Source organism: Rhea pennata, chromosome 4 (assembly GCF_028389875.1).
Source record: "Rhea pennata isolate bPtePen1 chromosome 4, bPtePen1.pri, whole genome shotgun sequence".
NCBI classification, from domain to species: Eukaryota; Metazoa; Chordata; class Aves; order Rheiformes; family Rheidae; genus Rhea; species Rhea pennata.
In genome coordinates this window covers 44,316,450-44,339,153 of record NC_084666.1, presented here as the reverse complement: position 1 = coordinate 44,339,153, position 22,704 = coordinate 44,316,450, and the positions used below count along the sequence as shown (strand labels likewise).

General features: G+C 38.1%; 1 protein-coding gene across 5 annotated transcripts in view; it reads left to right on the top strand.

The window, feature by feature from the left end:
• Positions 1–22,704, top strand: part of RAPGEF2 (Rap guanine nucleotide exchange factor 2) — a 192,712-nt gene that overhangs the window by 44,874 nt on the left and 125,134 nt on the right. For all 5 annotated transcript variants that reach the window (XM_062573814.1, XM_062573811.1, XM_062573810.1 and 2 more), the window contains exons 2-3: positions 12,051–12,121; positions 16,715–16,771. In XM_062573814.1, coding sequence (XP_062429798.1) covers positions 12,051–12,121; positions 16,715–16,771 — 128 coding nt within the window. The remainder of the gene's footprint in view (positions 1–12,050; positions 12,122–16,714; positions 16,772–22,704) is intronic.

The window sequence follows — 22,704 nt, the reverse complement described above, 5'->3', positions numbered from 1 at the left end:
GGGCTGAACCCACCTCGTCTGGCTGTCACTGGGAGAGGGTGGCCTTGCTTCCCATTCACCCCATTGGCAGCTTCACTTGTGCTGACTGTGGCACTCTCTTGGCCCCTGTTGATTGAACCCTGATCATCTCGAGAACTAGCTCGAGGAAAAGAGGAGGGGTTGTTGGCAAGTCGAGGTGGCTGACTGAGTGGTCAGACAAGCTCCTAGTGCAAGGGAGAGCAGGAAGGTCCAACTCATTTGGCAATAGGAACCTTTTTGTTTTTAATGTTGTTTTACAGTTCTTGGGGTTCACAGAGCTCTAAGTAGGTCAGAGAACAGTCATCTAAGAGGGCCATGCCTAAACCCTGCATTAAGGTTATGGCTGTCAAACCTATATGAGTATTTTCACACTTGACTTGAAAATTTCTTAAGCAGTGGGCCTTCTGCTTCTAAGAGTACAAAAATCTGCGCAAGTCAGGTCAGAGCAGTACCTCCAGTGAGACCATCTGAGGTTGAGAAGTTGATTCATCCCAAAGTGATATAACATTAAAAACAAATTGCTTATAGTAGAGGAAAAAACAAAAAGATAAAAATTAGGAGTTGTTAAAATAGCCTCTGTTTTGGGAATAGCTGAGCTAACAAATCACTGGAGGCTGGGAGATTAATCTGTGCGAACTACTTTAACATTTTGCTAATGTGTGCTGTATTTGCATAAAGGAGGATGTAGCCACTAGCAGCCTTTGAGATAACTTTCTGGGTGAGGATTGATTTGATATGCAAATACGTGTTTGATATGATCATTTTCCTGGTAATCTGGGAATAATTTTCATGTTGATGCTTCAAGTAGGATTAATATCTGTTGGACAAAATGCTCTGAAATATTGTGATGCTATAAAATTGGCTGCTCCAGAAAGATGTCAGAATGATTCTTTACTATCTCTTCTTAAAACTTGAAATCAAACTATGAAGCTTTTGTTGAAAGTACAAGCTAAAGTAAGAGGACCTGTATCTTTAAATGTTGGAAAAGTTGCATCAGTCTGAATCAATCTTAAGGCTTTGTTTAAGTGCATGAATGTCAAGGGTGTATATCAGGATATGAACCTTTGAAATTTTTTGTGCTCTAATCCTTTCTTACCCTTCCTCATTTTTTGTTGACTCTTTGTTTTTTGATTCATAAGCATAAATAGTGAAATATGAATTCTTTCACCTAAAAACAAAACCCTCCAAGCCAAAAGGGAACTATGCAGTTTTACTTCAGTTAACATACTGATTGTTGCCTCGGTAGTGGGAGGGTAGAGCTTCGTTTTTGTTTCATATTTTTTGCTTTCGTTGATTGTAGACCAGCAATATAAAATAACTTACTGTATTTTGAGTTGATTATAGTACTACCAAGATATTTCTGTTGCAAGTTCTGGCTCTGCACCGCACTGCTCGCAGTGCATGTTGGTTTCTTTTGTTTCCATCTGCGAGTTGTCATGGCAATAAACTTGCAAGCAGCAGCAAAGACCTCATCCCCAATTAAGCTCATTAGTCGGTGATGTCAGCTGCAGCACGTAATTTCTGGAAAGGATTACTGGGGGTCGCCTGCAGGGCTGAGGGGGCCGTCTGGAAAACCTCAGGTTGCGGAGCAGAGGATATTCTTAACGCTGCAGGTGGTTTCCGGAATAGGCGTATTGCTGACTGAATCCACGTTGAACTGTTCTTTGGGATGGGTTTTCTCAAGGCGTGCGTGAGGCTTGTGATTCTGGGGTTTTCTGGTTTCGTTTCTCTCGCTTGGCGTTGGAGAAGCACGAAAAGCAAAGGGTGGGGCTTTATGGCTTTCAGCACTTGGGACAGGGCTGAAAAAAAAGATTGTGCTTCTGCAACTCAAAAGCATAGTTATGAAACACAATCAGGCCTATTCAAAGCGTAGTTTTCAAAAGAAGGTAGAAGCGCTAATGTTCTGGAGAATTAGGTGAAACATGAGCAGTGGGACCACTGCAGCTTTGGATACGGACAGACAACCACAACTGATTGTGTTGAAGTGCCTTAACAGGTTGCTCTTCATCAGCTGCACACAACCTTGTCTCTGTTCCTAGCCTGTTACTAAATATATAAGCTTGTTTGCAACGATAAGCTTAAAATGTTCACATGGTCAGTTAACACAGGTCAGTTACAGTTGACAAATAACAGAGAGCTCTTTAATGTCACTACAGCTTGTTTGCTTGTGATTTTTCCACTGATTTGGACTACTTCCATCTCTTAACAGGTTTGGTGTGCTACAAATATACTACCGGTATATTTATACTCTCTATATAGTGTGTACACACACACACACACACACACACACACACACACACACACACACACACACACATACTACCAGTATATATAAATACTTGGTATGCTCCAAAGTATATATCATTCTGATTGTTTTTAATGATGCATTTGGAGAAATAACACTGTGTAACTGCAGTAACCACTTGATTCTAATGTTGAAGTACTATGATCTAAGCTTTACAGCAACTTAACTTCTCAGAAAATAGCTTGCTCTTGCCCGCTACCATGCAAACATTATCAAGATCTTGTCTGGCCCTGATCTTGAATGATGTGCTTTCCTCATGGGAGTTTGTGTAGAACTGGGTTTAGTTATGTCTGGATTGTCTGAACTACAGTTGTTGTGCTTAAATTGATACCACATATGTTAACCCTGGCTGCTTTGAAAAAACCTGTGGACTAATTAAGCACCCTAAACCAACCAAACAAAACTATCTGAGTATTGTTGTATCTTAAATCTTTCCCTGACAGGTCCCGTGGAATCCTTGCAGCACAGCTCACCACCAACCCTATTTTTAGTAGACAGTCCCTCTGGATATGCTACTCTCCTTTCCCTCACCACCCTGTTTGCTTTTACTGATGTCCTCTAGCTTGAGGTCTTGTTTAAGCGTTTCTATCGTCCTCCTTTTGTTCTCAGCATGGCTGGAGCCAAGTAGGAGTTACTTTTTAGTTGTTTACTCCAGGATTCTTGTGTTTCACTTCAGTTTCCCTGTTTGGGTCTTTGTTTCTGAATTTTGGTAAAAAGTTACCAATCACTGTAGTACTCTATGTTTAGATGCATTTATATAATGCCTATTTCTTGCTACAAATAATTATTTAAAAATAAATCCCACTATGTCTAGTAGCTGATATGTTTGTTATCCCTAAATTGGATTTTTCTCTAGTAGGATATTTAGGTCTTGCTCCTTATAACTAATAGAAAACGTGAGACAAATAACAGGCTGTCTCAGACTGATCCGAGACTCTCCTTAGCATTACAAAAAACAAACCAGTCCTCCTAGGAACTGGCAAAACTCAGTAACAAAAGACATGAATGTTTGTGCAATGAATGTGAAAATGGATAGAACAGATTTAATACAGGCTTCCAACTGTTGGCTATAAATATTGAAAAGGAGGGGAAAGGCAATTACATATTTTTTAATGGTGAATAACTTAAGTGCCTTTCATAATAATGGAATGTGCAGTCTACAGGCGACATCTTTTATAGTGAAACCATGAAACCATTTTGTTTGCATTTGGACTTGTGACCAAAGGCTGGATTTCAGACTACAGAACCGAATGCTTTTGTGTTAAGCATTTAATTGTCCGACTTCTGAGAGTCTTGAAAGCAGACAAGAAATGCACAGCACTACCCTATAATTTCCTCTGTTCATTAGATTTTTTTTCAATGACTTCTATGAGATGGCAGGCTTTAATTTCCCATCTAGCCTTTCCACATTTATCCTCATCTCTCAGGATGATTATAATCATAAATGTCTTGATTTCTTTACTTAATTCTGCTAAAAGCTTTATGAGAAGTTAGGATATGTTGAATCAATTGTACTAATTTTGAGCTAGCTTAAAAATCTGCATGGGTGGGTCATTGAACTTGCCAATTCCATTTTTGTGTATTTGAGCAGGTTTTGCTGGCAAAATTGGAAACCAAGCACTGTTTTTATTATTAGATGTAAATCTGTGAGGCACTACGTAGAAGTGGAGACTTTTAACCCAACTTCCATTAGAAAAAATCTAAAATGCAAAAATAGACTTCTAATGAATATTTTTTTTCTGGTGAAGCATATTCTCAAAATTCTCAAACCAAACAAAATGCAGTTAAAACACAGGAGGACTGAGTTAAGCATCCCACTGAAATACCTTGTTTCTCCAGAGCTAGTCTGCTGTGATCCAATGGTATTTCTCCAGCCTCTGATGCTTAGAGGCAGTAATCCAATTAAAGACTTCAGAGAAGCATATTTTTATTCTATACTGGGACAATTCTCAGTTAAGGCAAACCAGGAAAATGAGATTTCCTCTTAATATTTGCAGTGTTTTGAAGTTATTCCTGATTAGCATCACGTGTGGGTGCTTCAGTTCCAGATTAAAACTGCCTGTTTCTTGTGTTTCCGATCCATTTTGAAAATGCCGTTTGTAACCCAGAACACAGAGCTAATAATAACAATTTTAGTGTGCCAACAAGTCTTAACAAGATCATTTTAATTTCTATATCCTTTCGCCTGCTTGCCTCGAGCAGAGGAGGTGAATGCTTGCATTGAATTGCTAGCTTATAAACTTCCAGATAAAGACTGATTCCCAAGCTTAGTGATACCTGATTCCTGTGGAGTAAAGTTCTGTCGTAAATTTTCTGAAATACCGTAGTGTGTGTTAGGTGAGACAAATTCAGTATAGGTTTAAGATGTTAAAAGTTTTTGGTCAGTTGAAGTTCTAAAATAGGTAATTTAGCATGTGATACTAAACAGATGCTTAAATTTAAGAGTTGTCTTTTAATCCCAGTTAAATCCTGCAATTTTGTCACCTGTTTTGAATATGGATAATAATACTTGTTTTCCAAAAAAGCCTCCTCAATTTCAAGTTCTTTAACAATTGAGAGCTGCAGGTCTGGGATAAGACAAGCTACTGCCTGGAAGAGGCAGTTTATGTAAAGACAGAATAGGCTGATATCGAGAGTGACAGACTGGAGACAGCAAAACACCTCTGCTAGCAAACGTTTGCCTCCTGGCCTGCATTCATAGCTTTGCTCCCCAAATGTCTCCAGCACTCCTTGTTCCTGCTTCCCACCACTCTGCTTTTTGCATTTTTTGTTATACAAGGCAGGCCAAAGGCTTGAATCCTAGGCTATGCTTAGAGACTGAATGTATTAAGGGTTAGCAGTTTCATTCCATGTTCAGGCACGAACTTTTATTAGTCTTCCATAAATTGAAATATCTGATACAGTCGTTTCCTTTATATCAGTCTATTTTGAACTGTATAAGAAAAACTTGCAGATATAAATTACCTCATCTGTACTCATCCATAAAAGATGGCCAGTGGAATTTCATGTGCGAAAATACCACTTTGGGTTTCTTAGCACATGTAACATTTCTACTTCTTTAAATATTTCATATATATCTGTCTGGTTCCCAATTCATCAGCAGATTATTTTCTCTAACTTTGGCTTTATTTTTTTTTAAACCACAAATTGCTACATAAAATGCTGTATACTAGGGAGGATAGCTTGCAGAAGAAATACTGCAATAATATTCGGTCGAGTTAAAAAGTCACTTATTAAGTAATTTATCTTCAACTGTACTATATTAGTTTGGATTCTGGCAGCAGGCCCTCCCCTTTCCTCCTCCGCCTCCCGCCTGAAACATCTTGACGTAAAAGGCTGAAATACTGAAATAAAATGTCAAAATTTGCACTGCATGACAAATACTTCATCTTAATGTCCTCGACAAATTACTTTTGGTATGGCTCACTAATAAGTCCATGCGTACCGGGGCATGCTCCTGCACAGCAATTATGAGCTTGTTGGATCTTTTCCTCTGCTGGGAAGCTGAAGGTAGAACGCTTCGTCTTCCTTTGGGCATGCCAAGGTTGTTGGCAATACTTGGCAGTACTGGATTTTTTTTGGTCATAGTGTAAGTCTGTTGGTGATTTTTGCCAGTTTTTTGGTAATCTAATGTTTGGAAGACGTGAGCTTGTTCTCAGGTTGAGGTCGTGTGTTTGGAGATGGCTTTGCTGGGCATGCCTGAAGTAGCTTCTACCCTACGTAGGTCTACCACACTTTCTTTCAAAGATTACTGCCTCCTGACAGGTCTTACTGGAGCTGACTTGTGTCCTCTCCTGAGCTGCTATTGGCACTTTAGCAAAAACCAGGTGTGAACTAATTCCTGTAAACAAGCAGCTCGGGAGTAGGTATGTGCCTCTTCAGTGGAGATGGAAATTTCTGGCAAAAGGGTTAATCAGAAGTGAGAGGTGATGGCTGCTTCAGCTATCTCAGCTAAACTAACCGTTAAGTTTACGTCAACGACCTGACTGAACTTCTGTAGCTGTTTAAGCCAGAAGAATTGATGTTACGGAAGCCTAGTCTCTTCCTTTGGCAGTACTGGCACTACTTTTGCCCTAGTGAGCCAGTACAGGCAGCTAGACAAGCGGTAAGTGAATGATACAAGAATCGGGGAAAAAATGCTTGGCAGAGCTGCCGGAGTGGCTGAGGGGCCAACGAGCTCTAGTGCAGGATGCCAGAAATAAAGCGAAAGGCTGGGATCATGCAGCTCCAAGGACAGGGAGCCAAGACTGCAGCAACATTGGCTCAAACTGTAGTTTTATTCCTTGCTAGGAAGAAAAATGTGGCATTGTTGCTCTTGTTAGTATACCATGGAGTGAGGAAAAATGCGTTAAAATAGATGAGAAAAGGAAGATCCCGGGATTTCATGACCTTTTTAAACCAATTTAAGACTTTAAGGGCCCACCTTCTCCAGCCAAAGGAGCCATTCATTGCCTTTGTAACGCTGATGCTAGAACTAGTGCAGCTGCAGGACACGTCGGCTGTAACTTGTGAATGCAGCGGTGGCAGCTCGCGCTGCTGTGGGAAAAAATGTGACATTAGTTTCTGCTCTGTGACGGTGCGAGGTCTGGTGCTGATGCAGAGGAGGTGGCACCAACGCAGCCGAGGGCAGAGGAGGGGAAGGTGGCACCTCCCGGTCTCGTAACCCCGAACCCTGGCGCTCGGGCGCGGTCTCCCGCGAGAGCGGCCGTGCCGGAGCCGAGAGGCGCAGCGGGGATGCGGGTCTGCCCGGCTACGCCGGCATCTGCTGCTGCAAGCCTGCAGATACGCTCAAATTTTAGCACTGGCTAGCTTAACGTGAGTTAGAGATGAACAACCCTTTTAGTGAAGATCAGCCTTGTAAAAAGAGTTGTGTGGCAGGTAATTTTGAGGCTCAGGTACTTTGGTAGGTACTCTGAGAAGCTTTCACTGAAGTTAGTGAATTAGCTTGTGTTTTGTTCTTGTCCTTTAAAATAATAATAAAAAACCTACTGCAAGTGGAAAGTGAAAGCATCTCTGCTCATGTGCCACGCTTTCCGAGAAAGGAGCGAGCTTCTTTTGTAATAGAGCATTGAATTTCTCAGGTCAGCACTTTGCTCTTTAACTGTGGTAAAGATGAATAGTTGAATTAGGATGGTAGTTTCGCATCTTAATGCAAACCAGGATTGAAATTTTTAATTTTTTTTGAAGAGCAGTGTAAATTTTTCACTCCATTTAAGTGGTAAATTTTGATGTGTATCTATCACTTCAGTAAAGCAGCGGTTTCTTAATTAAACCAGTAAAAATTTGGGGCCAATGTTCTCCTCTTGGTTTATCTGGCTTTTGTAGTTGGCATTGCCAAAATGGTTGAAACCAGGGTAAAATGAGTAGAAATGTCTGTACGTACAGACACACAATTGTGTGCAGACTTTTCATTATAATAAAGAGCTCAGGTAAGGTTGCAGACGGATATATTTTTGCAGATCTAACTGAGCTGTGTTAAAACTTGAGTGTCTCTGTTCTGTTTCAAAATTTAGTCAGGATTTTAAACTGAGCTGAGTAACACTGCTGAAATACATGAAGAAATAACAGCAGATTAAACAAGCTTCAGACTGCTCTCCATGTGATGGTTGAGCATGCAACTTTGGTTGTAGTAGAAATTTAAGTGTGTGTTAGATTCCAGTCTTCTGGCCTGCTTGTTTATTTTATTTTTATTTTTTTAAACAACAACAAAAAAAATCAAAAAAAAACAAATCAAAGTCAAAACAAAACTGTGGTAATTTGTGCTTACGTTAATTAACTTTTTGCTTTTAGAGTTTCTATTGATGTATTCTTTTCAAACTGTTGCCAAAAGTCTTTGTGTAGCAAGAGCTACTGAGCTTTTACATTGTTATTGCAGTCATCTTTTTAAAGCTCCCCAGACTGGATAAAAGTTGAAAGCAGAAATTCTGTGGTTCCCAGTGCTTTTTTTATCGATATAACTTGTTGTAGCAAAGTGTTTTATCAGCTGTGTCAGTAAAAATTAGCTTTGCTCCTTCTGACTTTTATAAACTGTTACAAAATACTGCATGTTTTTAAAATGAAAAGAGAAAGTTGTATAAAGAAAATTACTTTGTCTCTGAACTTTTGATGGCTCAGTCTGCCACCTTGTGGTAGTTTGAATGAATATATTATAAAAACTAATACAGTAGTGCATCAAATTGCTGCCATCACCTGCATACTTGTGCATATTCTGTGGATTAATGCTGAAGATAGTTTTCAGGAATGCTGCATGTTATCCAAAAGCATTTGCTTAAACCACTGTGGCTGAATTCAGTTGCTGCATGTAAGGGATCATTCAGCTCTTCTGCTTAAATCACAAAGATGAAACATATTATTTTTGAAAGATAAAGTTCTTTTTCTGAGAATTTTATTTTTTTAGCTTCTTGGCAGTTGTCTAGAATATCAAAACTAAAAATTTCATAGCTTGCCTGCTTAAGTTTTGTAAAATGCCTTTTATAATTTCACTATTTCAAGCATTCTGAATCTATTTAGGATTTTCAAACAGAGCAAATATTTCTGAGTACAGTAACTCACCTTTAATTCAAGAAGTTGAAACAGCTATAAATCATTTATGCTTAATAATGAATATGTTAATATTTGCTTTAAAAAAAGCATAGGTTTTCCTAGGATAAATGGAAAACTCAGATGACTAATGGGATAATTTAGTGGAGTTTTGTTTATTTTGGGGCTGTGGGAAGGAAATTACTATCCTACATTTTAATGCCGCAAACTAAATGGAAATGTGCAGTGCCTAATGGCAATATAAGAAAATATATTCACCTCTTTTGGCTGGCTCTGCTCTAGCTTTCTATATCTTGCAGCATTGGGAATTTAATGAAAGGAATGATGCTGGAATTTGTTACTTAAATTTCAGTTCTAAACTTTTAGAGCTAGAGGGAGCTGTTTCCTGTTAAGACACTTCACCCTCTCGAAAGGTGCTAAGCTGCTTGGAGAGTGAGCTGCAGCACGCTGCTAGGAGTCATCTGTCCCATACAATGCTCGTGCACAAACCCTGCGATGTTGTAAGGACTGTTTGCTCTGATAGGAGCCCACTGCCTGGAGCACTGGTCTGTTTTGTTGCCACTGTTTTGCATCCCCTCCTTCCTTCCACCTCCAAAAAAAAAAAAAAAAAAAAAAAAAAAAAAAAAAAAAAAAATTAGCTCTCGCCTTATGAGAGGTCTTCAACATTATCTTCCCTGTGTTGCTGCAGTCTGCAGCCACCGTGGAAGTACAAGTGAAGGTTTGTTTTAGGGAGTTTTGCCTTTTTTCCTTTCCTTTGTACTTCCCCCTACCCCTAATCCATTTTGAATCATCAAGGATCTCCTCCATCCTGCAATTCCTGGTGGGAACCTATGGAAGCTATCTTTGGCTATCTTTGCAAATATTAAACAAATATGATTATGTTTTGGAGAGGGTTTATTTTAAAGTGCTCAATAAACTGATCTTATCTGCTACTTGTGGAATGGGTGGTAATTGCTCCCTTCAGTGTTAAAGTGCACCCCCCTACTTCTGCTCGCTTCAGCTGCATTCAGTACCGTGTTGCTCTGGGAACATAATCTGCATCCTTTGCCACTTTGCCCATCGGCGGTATTGATCTCTAGGTTGGTATCACCTGGCAGTTTTGGAAACAAAATCTGTGCATCCCTTTGACCTTACACTTCCTCTCTTAGATCTAGAGAGGTCCCTGTAAGTTGGCACGTTTAATGACTCTTAGTCTGTTCTATCACACACAAAATCTGTGCTACTTGAGAGCAACCTCAGTGCAAGCCCTGATGTGGAGGAGGTGGTGGCAGCCGGTTATTCTCCTTCCTTTCTATGTCGGTTGGTTGTTGGACAGGCTTATTGAAGATGAATTACAGCAGCACCTTCTGACCAGGCTCTTCTCCATCTGATCCAGTGCTCGGGGCATCTGGTCCGCACCGATCCGCCCCCAGCTTCCCTGGCCGCCCCCAGTTGCCGGCTGCAGCTGGCAGCTCGCACAGCCAAGCGGCAGCGGGTGCTGAGCTTGGGGGCTGCGTCAGGCTTGTGCCACCCCCGGGGCCTGAGCAGGGCTCCTGCCCGCACCTCCTCACCCTCAGCCTGCCTGACGAGCGAGCAGGTCACTGACTGTGGCAGCCGGGGGCTTTAAAACGCTTTGCAGTAATTGGCGCTGCATTGCAAGTGACTGCTGTGTTTTCTTTCTAGGCCTTCTGTGTGTAAAATCCTCCTCCCCTTCCCTTCATCCCTCCCAAACCAAACGTCACGTAACTGGTTACGTCCTTCATGTGTTCACTCCGGCGCTCCTCACAAGAGGACCAAACCCGCTTGCGGACAAGGAAACACAAGGACCAGGATAGAAAAGAAACCGCAGGGTTTTGGCTTGTGCGTTTCTTCCACTTTCTCAAACTGAATGTTTCTTTTTTTCAGTGTGAGAAACAGATATTCTCTTAGATACTGAATAACAGACACATTTATTTAGTCTCAACCATTGAATGTAACTCCCAGTATATTTTCTCATCCACAGTGTGGTTTAGACAAGTACAGTAATGTTTGTACATTTAATACTTCTAACTAGATTTTATCTTTTTCTCACTTAAATCAAACTTCTGGGTGGGACTTCACTAGTGAAGTCTTTCACCAAGATATCACATCTGTATTCTTTCAGTGCATCTGAAAACTGTAGCATTTCTGTACTTTGCTCTCCATTTTAAACCAACAAAGTTCTCCTGGTGACTTCATCTTTCCCGATAATTAGCTTTGCTCTATTTCACTACTTGAAAACTCACACTCCAAGAAGTTGTTATGGGAGTGTTTGGTATTGATGTCAGTCCCAGCTACTGGTTGTAAGCCCCTACTATTCTGATTTTGAATAAATTGTGGGTGATAGTGTCTCCTAACCAGCCACTTTCAAAAATGAATGATGAAATATCAAATCCGTGAGCCACAGTTAAATCAGTTTAACAGGTGTGGGCTGAATGGAAGTAGCCTTAAGCATTCTCATGGCTTAAATACAACGTTAGCAACGCCTCTAGCTTCAGGCTAGTGTGTTTTTTCCGTAGTTATATCTTGATAAGTTTTAGTCTCGGATGTCCTTTTTATCTCTATCAATTTTATTTTGTGGGCTGGGTATCTGAAGTCCACAGTAATCGGTTGAATTTTAGTCTTAATTTTTAAACTTTGCCACGTAACTAGGATTGTATGCATTTTTTTTAATTGTTATCTTAGTAATTTTCTGTTCATGGTAAGTTTTTTTTTTTTTCCTGTTTTAAATATGTGTTTTATAATTTACCTTCCATTTGAAGAGGACAGAATTTCAGAATTTTTTTATAGTGAGAATTTTTTTTCTTTTCTCCTGAACATAAAGACTTCTCTCCCTGAGCTTGCTTTACAAAACAGATTCAGATTTTGAGTATGTTGGTGTTGGGAAGCAGGACAGCAGTAGTTGCAAAGTACTGGAACTCTGGACTTGACTTGTTTGCTGAACATGAGTAATGACAGTCAAAGCGTAAAGGTTTTCTATGTTTATATTTTATGATGTGGACAGCATCGTTCTACCTCTTACAGGTTTCCCAAATATAATTAAAGGTATTCATTTAACTTCTTGTAAATGTACTATTTCAAATGTGCCTATTGCCCGTACTAGGAGAACTCTAGTAGCTTTACAAAAACAGTATTTTAACAACTTGTACCAATTTGAGAATTCTAATAAATGTTTCCCATATATTTGTAGGATTTGGAGATTGTGTATTCCTATTTACATGGAATGGAAGCCTTGTCTAATCTGAGAGAACATCAGCTAAGGTATGATACTTTATCAAAATGCTACTGCTTGTGTGTGGAGAAAAGGTGTTTTACAGTCATCAAAGTTGAATACAATGAAGAAATTTATAATGTTTCTGTTTTTAAAATATTTTCAACTGATCATACTTTTGTCTACAGTTCAGCTCTTAGGATGCAAAAAGTTTTACACCAGGTTATACATCCAAACCTGAATTTATTTAGAAAGGCCTAAGGGAAATGATTTCTCATCTGCTTCTGAGGGGGAAGATTAGAGCAAAAAGTATCTGACTGTCTCCTGTTCTCCTCTCTCCCATGAAAAAGGCCAGTTGAAATCCCTTATGTACTTCAGTCTCCAAATTTTATGTTCCTTGAGTATCTGGACAGCTAACCAGAGGCACGCACTAAATCTTAGGCTGTCTTTTGACAGATCGTCTTTTATGGTTATTCCTCTTTCTCTGTTAAGTGTTTCCATACTGAGGAAGTTTCGAATAGAGAAGAGAGATTGGAAATGGAAAAGCAAGTCTTGAAGATTTTATGAGGAGTGCTGTGGAAAAGTAAAGGGGCCACTTTTCTGCCTGAAAGAGAGAGACTGGAGTTGGACAGGGGACAACTGCAATTTGTTTTTGAGTCTTCCTCTGTTACTAAAATGCAGAGCTGAGTTCTCCAACTCCTATAGGAACACTTTTTACACATCTTTTCATCACTCCCACGTCCAGATGATGCATAATTCACAGCATAATCTTCAGTTTTAGTTGTTTAGAAAGTTATTTAACAGACTTTAAATTTAAATCTTCAGTGACAGCTGAAATTGAGATACTTTACTGTAAAGGTGCTATGTGAAGATGTGGTCATGACAGACAGCAAACATGGTGAAATTATTAGGAAACGAAAATTCAGTTAAAAATATAGAGATGCTGCTTTCTTTCTTTGTCTGTAAAATAAAATTTCTACTAGGAACAACTTTTTAGTTTTCAGAAAAATAAGTGGTGATTTGAAGTTGTATGTCATAACTCTGCTAACAGCATTTACCTAAACATAGCCATTATTTCATTATTTCTGGAATATTTAATGCATTAATGTATTTTGATGCACTAGCAAAGCAAGGGAACAGAGATCTTGCTAATAGTATGCTACTCTTCTGTGTCATACCTCAAACTAAAAAGCTGGCCATTATTGTATCCTATTCTTCTTTTTTATGTTGGCCTTGTTATACTAACACTTTCATACTGCATGTGTGCATGTGTATAGCCCTGCTTGCTGCTTCTAAGTTCTGTTAGGAATGCATTTTTTTTTCCAGACTATAAGTAAATGCTGTACCAACGGAGTACAAGATCCAGTCCTGAATGGAAGTCCATATATAGCCCTAATCATTTATGTACTGTAATAGCAGAATCTATTGCTCAGGTTCTGTGTTAGATTGTGCTTGCTATTGTGCAGAAGTTTTAGACAAATTACATACTACATGGGCAAATGATACTTAGTCACACAGAATAATAAAGATTTTTTTTTATCAGTTTAAGCCACGATGTTTTTGTGACTTAAAATTCAAGGAAAGAAATTTCAAATAAAAGCTTTTAATGAAACTTCTCTCCTTTAAAGATGTGCATACGTTTAAGGCATTATTTCAGTTACCCTCACATAGACACCTTAGCTTCAGAAATCTCAAATGGTAGTATTTGGACGTCACTGTGGGATGGGAGATACAAAAGGAAGCCGGTACATCTACTGTACGCTCTACAAGGAAGTGGGTAAATTACTGTTACCTTGTCTCCTGGGGCTTGCCAATGTTTGCCATACCCCAAAATGCTGAAGCAATCTGCTGAAGAAACTGACTTTGACTTGAATAACTGACTTGGGCTAATTTTTGGCCTCTTGCTTTGTCATTCACAAGACTATTCTGCAATTTTGAGAAAAGTTTCCCCCAAGTGCTTGAGACATATTTTACAATGCAACTGTTGACTTGCAAACTGTGTAATTATATCTGCTTCGGAAGGAAGCCGTGATTATACTCTATTAATGTTTTCGGTTACACTATCCTATGCAAGACTTTTTTATATCCAGTTCTGCGTAGCTGGAACTGAACTGACTTTTAACTTGTTAACAAAGATCAAAGTATGCTCATATGGTTGCATGATATGTTGATATGTGGTTTTTGGCTTCCTGTCCAGAATGAGATTCTTGCTGAGGAATGTGTGGAACTTGTGTAGCTCTCCCAGCACAGTAAATTCCTAGAAGCGAGCTTCTGTTTATAGTACCATACATGGGAAATGCTGGATTCCCCTGCAACTGTGGGAGAAAAAGTTCTTACAATACTATTTAGGATACAGCATTTCTTGCAGCAGTAAGATGCCAAAAAAACCTTTGGCATGCATTAGAACTAACGTATTAAATATAGTCCTTAGTGGTGAATAACTTAGAGCCTGCAGATGATATAATCTTGAATTTATTACATTTGTTTAATAGGTGCACAAAGATCATATTCTAGTGAAAATGAAACACTCAAATTGGCCAAAGCTAATGCTATTTTCTAAATATTTGAAGAGATAATGCAGTTTCTACTGCTCGGTAACTGCAACTTCTGACTATTTCAGTTTAATCCAAGGACTGAAACGCTTGGCCGTCTCCTGTAAGAGAGGCTTTTCCTGCTATTCGTTACTATCCAATCATATCAAAATGCCATAAAACTCTCATGCAGTGCCAGTGTGGAATGGTGAACTTGCTGACAGAATCAAGAATGCATTTCCTTCCCTCCAAATTCACAGGGGAACAAAACTTGCTTGTTAAATAAAGTGATTCTGTTTCCTGTAACTCCTACTCCTAGATGGCCTACTGCCCAGAATCTTTTTTTGACCAGCAGGGTATAGACTATCCTGCGTGTTACTTGAACTGTATTTTCATTTTCAAAACTCATTCCTAGCAAAGACTTCTAATTTCTTTCTTTTTGGTACCCTTAATGATCTTGTTACCAGTAACCTCATGTCCACTCTCAAATTCTCTTCCCAAACAGAGGATCAGAGAGACAAAATGAAGACCGTAGGGTTTGAAGCAGACAGTAGCTTTTCTGGGTCTGTAAAGAGTTTTGGCAAGACTTGATCTTCTGCTGGTGAACACTATCTCAAAAAGAGAAAGTTTGAGGTTCAAAAGGTTGCTTACTGTGCAAGGAAGCAAAAAGTGTTTTATTAAACAGAAATTTTATGTGGAAATTACTTATAAGAAAACCTCTCAGAAATGATTGACTCAATAATGCATAGATGATTGGGTAAATGCTAGAGGGTAAGGGGAAGGCTATGATAACAAAACTTGATTCTTGATCAGATAGATGAACAACTCAATTTTCTATTAACAGATTATGAACTGTCAATAAGCCACTATTACTGTGGACAGAAAAAGTGTTATTTCTTAGTGGGCTGAACCAATAAGTAAAATCTTGAAAGAGGTGAGTGCTAAGATAGTTCTTGCAGCAGCACATTGGCTGCTGAAATCAATGAACTCAGGAAATGCCATGGGAAATGGCAGTAAGAAGCCTTTTGAAGTTCATACTAAGTTTACACCAAACTCGGACCAGCTCTTTCAGGCCTCCACTCAACTTTTCTACTCATTAGCGCTTGAGAGTTTTTTTTTTTTGTCCTGTTCATTTTTGGAGCCTGCTCCAGGTCATTGGTACATTGAGGTTCTGATGACTATTTCTGCAAGAAATGAGAATTTCCAAATTTAAATGTAGTTCCTCACTTTAATGTCTATATGAGCCTCTTAGGCAAATCTCTGTGTGCTTGTCTGTCAAATAGTCTTGATGTGTGCAGTCTCCTTCAGTGGCAGAGAATGTCCAAGGGAGGTGGTGGATTTTTTCTTCCTCGTTTCCCAGAAATGTACAGTGTGCATTTCCTTGAGTCAGTGGTAAGAAGTGCGTTGATGTTAATTTTGTGCTAACATTGCATTTCCTAATATGTGATAAGCTCTTCTATAGGTACTCTCTATTTCACCACATTTGTCAGACACATATTAAATGCAAAAATGTTTAATCCTCCTCTCTAGAGAGAGAAGATTTTTCTGCAGGAAATTCTTTCCGCTTCTAGCTCACTGGGAGCTCAGCATTAAAGTCTCTTGGTAATTTTTAGGTTAAGTTTCTTAATTTTAGCAAAATGAGAAGCTTCAGATTACCGTGTGACATAATTTCTTGTCTTATTATTTGGACTTGACTTGAAAAAGGAAGTATGGCTTATATGAATGTGTGTCTGATCAGTATTACATATTGTAAGTTTGTATCCATTTCCAAAATTGTAAATTGTTACATAATAAAGCGAGTTGTTTTTATTAGATCGCTTTAAAAATGAGATCAATATAATTTTACCGGTTTTATTCATTTTATATATATATATATATATTTTCTTTCTTTCATTTTCCCCCTAAATCAAATACTGGATGAGTGAATAATTTCAATATTTAGATTTAACAGTTTATTTTCTCAAATTAAGAATCAGCTTAGTTCTGCATTGATAGTAGTTTCTGTAAGTGCTAGAGGCAAATGTGGAAATGCTGACTAACTTTAGAAAGTGAAATCTTTTGTGACACTGATAAGAATCATAATTAAAAATGACTTCTTTCTTTCTCTTTCAGACTGATGTGTGAAACTGTTAGATATGAAAGGCATGAAGCAAATGAAGTTCTATACTAGTAAGTGTTTCTTCCTCCTTTCATATAGTGTTCAAAGAATTAATTCATTCTGAAAGGTGCTAAAGACGGGATTTAATGCCAGCTCCCTCACTCTGTGCATAATCTGTAAACACAAACGAGCTGCTTCATTTTCATAATTCAGCAGTGGAGAAATTCACTGGTGTCAGCAAGAGAGCTAACAGTGACTCTTGTTTGATGAAGTACATTGTATTAGTTTTTGTAACCGGTGAGATTATGCAGAACTAGCGGATGTGGGATGTCTTCTCATTAGAGTAAGTTGTCGTTTGGTTTTGCATCAATTTTATCAAAGTAGGAGTGACCAGCTTCTTATGCCGAAGGTGACAAATTGACAAATCCAACATGGCTTATAATTAGCAGGGATGTGATCTAATGTCATTTCAGATTTACAATAGAAAACTGAAGATTGCAGTTTCTTTGTGCAAACAGCTTGTTGAAATAACACATTTGTCATTTTTTTCGCTTACTGCAGCTAGCCTGTGCTCTAAATGCACCTTTTCTGGATTGTTTGATATCATCTGTGTATGTATATATACAAATAAGGCACCTGTATAGCTGCTTTTACGCATCTGTATTTTTTCTGTACTATCACGAGGAAGATGTGAACAAATTTTTATGTCACGCCTTAACCGTCCTGCAAGGTTGGATTACTGTCTAATGAAACACATTAACTGATCAGTTATGTGTGGGAAATGCGTGAAGTCAGAATGCAGGTGGCTAGATTAGATTGTAGTATGTCTGATACGATCTTCATTCATTTTGCATACTAATTTACTAGTAATCACTGCATTGATGATTTGTCCTTTTGTAGGTAGTTGCTTTCTCTGTCCAGTATGTGGAGTGGTATTTTTTAACCCAATCTCATGGCTCCTTTTAACTGTTGATTTAAATTTGAATGATAAAGTGAACAAATAAAAGCTGCTAGTTATGCACATACCCAAGACAGGCAAAAGTCACCAGGAAATATATGTCTGAGGAAATAGTGTGTGCAAACAGAAAATTGTGAAACCTGGGTTAACCTGAAGTGCTTTTCGCCATTCTTTTGCACCGATTTCCTTTGTCACTCCTTTCATGTGACTTCATCTTCACTTTGATTGTTTGCCTGCCCTTCCTATTTACTTGCTTCTTGACATTTTTTCCCCATGATTTATTCAGTAGATTTATTAGGCAGTTTGGCAGTTTCTGGATATGGATGCTAACGCAAATTCTACTTGCTCTGGTATTTCACCTCTGTGATTTAATGTTTAATGGGATAAACCTGAAAACTAACACTGAATGATCTTTGATTTTTGAAGTATTTTAAAGTTGCATATAAATTAGGTCAGTCTGAGTTGTAGCTTTATATTTTTGTTGGTAAATGAGATCCACATGAAAAAATCCTGCAGAATCTAAGGTCTAATTTCAGTAACTTTTTTAGCATTCTAGACTTGGAAGGATCCTCTCTTTTTTAATTTTGTTTCATAAATTCAACAGACATATAGGAAAACATTCTTCTAAACCACTGAATCCTAATTTTATATAATATAGATATGTTTTCAAAAATTCTTTGTTAGTACTACAAGAGATAAGTGATACAATAGAGATGCTAGAATCAATTCACTCAGGTATAAACTATAGAAAATGAACTTGGCGTATATAACCCGATCATTTGTATTGGACATGCTGTACCCGTATTTTGGTCATGAAGTCCAAGGTTGTTTTAAAACAGCATTAAAACTGAATTCCAAGTCACAGACTTTTTTTAAAAAATCAGAGGTGATGCGACTAACATTGAAATTTGAATGCTAGTGCTAGTTTTCTGTGTTCCTCAGAAAAATCTATTAAAATAGCTGCAACTCTTGGAGCTGTTAATAATTGACCTGTGTATGTATCATCTCCCTGAGGCATAACTTCATGTTGCAGTGTGGATAAGCTAAATTCTTATATCCCTGCTTTTTAATGTGAAAACTAACACAGTTGCTCTATTTAATTGTAATTTGTTCATTGTGAAAATTTTGTTCATTCCTGCTTCCTCAGCGTAGTTATAAAAAGGCGCATTTTCATTACTTGCATGTAATGCTAAAAATTAACTGCATTCAGTATAAACATGATAGTCTAAGTTTTTATCCTTCTTAAAAAAAAAAAAAAAGCAGCTGTTAATGTCCACATTGTCTATATAGTTTTTTTTTTTTTAATGGCCAAAGGAGTAAAATGTTGTTTAAAATTGTTTTATCTCATCTGCATTTACTTTACTATCAGCGGGTGTACACACTAGTGACAAATTCTCAAACCCTACGGCCATCTCCCTGTTTAAATGGAAACTGGGTTATTAAAAGTGGCAGTTCAGCTCCAGTTGTTCTTCATTTGCCAGTCATCTTATTACTTTCATTTGATGTGAAGTTAATGGTAAAAGGGCTTAAAACCTTCAAGGCAAAATTTCAAAATTGAGATTTGCTGCCACGCAATACCTGATTGTCTTACCTGCTTCACAAGATTACCCTACTGAAATCTACTTAAAGATCCTATTTAAAGAGTATATAGTTTTGTCACTAGGTGTATGTTTTATCAGTGTTTCATAAAAATGTTTTTTCCTCTCTGTGTAATATTCATACTTGGCATTTCCAAAGGTAAGTTTCTGATCTGCATTTTCTCTAGAAGCCAAGGTTTTAAGACTTGTAGATTGTGCATATACCTTTTTATAGCTGAAGAACAAATTTATTTTTTTTTAAGAGCAAAATTTAAGTGTTTGTTTTGATGTCAGAGAGGCAGTAAATGTTTTACTTCTAAACTTTTTGATGAGTATGCTTCCAATAATAGAGACACTTCTTTTTTACTCCCTATTAGTCATTCAGTTACATGGGTTATTTATGGCTTTCAGCCATCCTCTTCAATATATCTGTGTGTATTTGAAAATATCTAATTTTGCTGGAGATTTGTCACATGTCACGTGTAAGGGGCCCCAGTGTGCACCTGAGTTCTCTTCCTGCAGTTTTTACTATTGTTGTAATTAAAAAAAACCACGATCATATGAAATAGAAATTGTGATAAGCTTCTATTTAGACAAAATAAAAACCCAAAACTTTTTTTCAGAACTGTGCAAAGTATTTTACGCAGCACAGGAGAATTAGACTATGTGAAAGCTTTAGCATAGATGTTCTCTTTGTTATCTAGATCAATGCGTCAGTATTGTTTGGGAATAGGCTTACCTCTTCTATAAGGAAGTCTTGTATTGTCTTTGTTTCCATTATTTTCTTCTCTAAACAGATTGGTAGAAGACGTTTAGGTTTTGATGACCTGCTGTCCAAAGTCATTCAGTAATAAAACCTTATGTCTGTGTATTGCTATGCTGTAGGCCAACATGCTTTTGTGTTCACGTTTTCTCTTTGATCTCTCTGCAATTGAACCTGGAACTAACTTAGCTGCTTTTTACGTTTTTTTTTAAAAAGAAACTAAACTCTGCTTATTGTGAAGAACGTTTTATTTTTTATAATGACCCTTCCAATCAAAGCCCGATAGGACATAAGCTCCGACCCTGCACTGTCCATTCTGGGAAGACTGTTAAGATTTGTATCTTGGATTTAAGGTGTTATCAGTAGCAAATTTCTCAATCTGTAGCAATTTAGTAGTATGTTGGTTGTTTTGTTTTTGTTGATCCTTGGAAAAAGGCGAGTGTTGCAAGAAGAGTGCTTATCCCTTGGACACCTTCAGATGAATTTTTGGGAAGTAATATCTGTGGTTGGAACAAAGGTCTTTAGTTTACTTTTAATTTGTTATTATACACGTCATTTAGTTGTGCAACCTTGTGCTTTTTAATGAAATTTAGAGTCTTAAGAAGTGTGTTGTGGCATATAAAACAAAAGTAGTGTGTGTGCATATGAGCTACAGATGAGAAAGGAAAAATGTTACATGGCAGATCATACTGTTAGTGGCAGAAAGTGTCCACGGTTGTTGTTCAAATGAAAAATGAAAAATTTTTAGTTTCTGAGTTCCTGGCTATGTAGGCTGAGTGTGCTAATAAACAGTCATATTTGCACAATTGAATGTTTTCTTGCTATTTCAGTCATTGCTCACTTGTCAAATAAAATTGTGTGTATACTGGCATGAAAAACATCCACTTGTGTTAAGACCGTAGAGTCTGTATCGGTGATGCTACTAGTGGTTTGAATATTTCAGTTGATGGATATGGCTTTGATCTGTGATAATAAAGCTTAAAAACAATTGCTGGGGCAGGGAGGGAAGGGAGAAGAGGATGAGAAGTAAAGGAGGCTGTAGAAAAGATGGATGGATAAAAGATGGATATATAAAATTTTGATCAGTCTTTTTGCAATCTCCTTTTTAGAACTAAGATTCTCAGGTCTGGTAGCTGTAGTGTTACCATCCAGTCTTAGAGTGGTATAATTCAGAAGATTTTGCTGTAGTGAAATACTTGTTTCATAGCTGCGTGAAGTTCTCCAGAGCTGCTTGGCCCAATCACAAGCCTAAAGTAAAAGAAATCTGGAAAGACAAGAAAGGAACAGGATTTTCTGGTCGCTACTAAAATGTATATATGTTTTTCTTCAGTTAAAGTTAGTGTCTTTTGTTAGGTAGAGAAGAGTGGTGGGAAAAGGCAGGGAGGTGTTAGGTTTGTGCTGCTTTGGATGAGGTTATGTTAGACCATTGGCCCAGGGCGCTGGGAAGAGGGACTCGGAGCAGTATCTGATAGGGAACCTGCAGAATGTCTTGAGGGGCATGAGAGGAGCTGTGAGGTGGTCTTACCGTCTATCTTGTGTTATGCCAAAAGTTGAGTAAGGATTTTGGACACTGTGAAGGACCTGGGGTAAACTGCTAAGCTGCAGTTTTATTTGCAGTTGTGTGCAAGGAAAGGTGAGAAATGGATCTGTGAGTGTCCTTTAAGGATGGGAGAGAGAGAGAAGATTTTATTTTTAATTCCTACAGTAAAAGTGACATTTAACAAACCGATGGCTCTTTCACAGTAGCTTATTGCCCTCAACATTTTTGGAAGAATAGAAGCAGCATATGCAGAAGAAAATTAATGCTGAGGTGGCCCTACATTTGTGCATAGCTTGACTTAATCATGCAGTGAAGTTTGACAAAAATAAAGTAAAAAACTTGTTCTTATGAATTGGCATATGATTTTTTTTCAAAAGGAACAGCCCTGCTGTGACCTCCTCAAACTGAAATTTGTCCTCTGGCATATACATTTGTGTTACGAAGTCAGGCCTGTACGTTCTGTATGTGTCCAAGATGCTTTGTGATAGCAGTTTGTTTAAAAAAACCCCACATTCTGTACAGGTATCATTTGTCAAATCTAGATATAAAACTTCAAAACTTCAAAAAGAAATTAACTGCAGAGGTATATAAGGTGTCAATCTGACATTTCCATAAGTGATACATGGGTTATCAGTAAAATTTTTCTCTTGTATTCTTTAATGCTTTACATTTAACCAGAGCTTCTGACTATGAATAGGATGTGGCCGTTAATGGAGCATTTGGTCACATTTCTGCTTTTACAACCTTTGTTCACTGAATGTTCTTGACTTCAGAGAGCCCCAATGAAAGATTTTTTCCCTTGATCCCCTTGGAAATGTGAGACACTTTGAAAATGTTTTAAAATGCCTGAATGAACAGTCAGCTTGGAATATGTCTATTTGAAGCGTCTCTGGATCAGAATGCTAATTTTCAGGTGCACCTCTTCAGGCGATATATATTTATTCTCCTTGTGCATCCATAGGTTTCTGGGAAAGTCATCCAGCAGGATATTTAATAAAGCAAAGAACTGCCGCAGCATGGCTGGCTTCCCTCAGCCCCTGCCAAGCTCTCCCTATAGGTGTATTATACCTTCTGGTATCTGAGCAGTTGCCAAAGTAGTATTGGTATGCTGCCAGTTCTGCACCGCAGTAAATCAGGTTCCCTAATTTATAAGTTTTTTTTTTGCA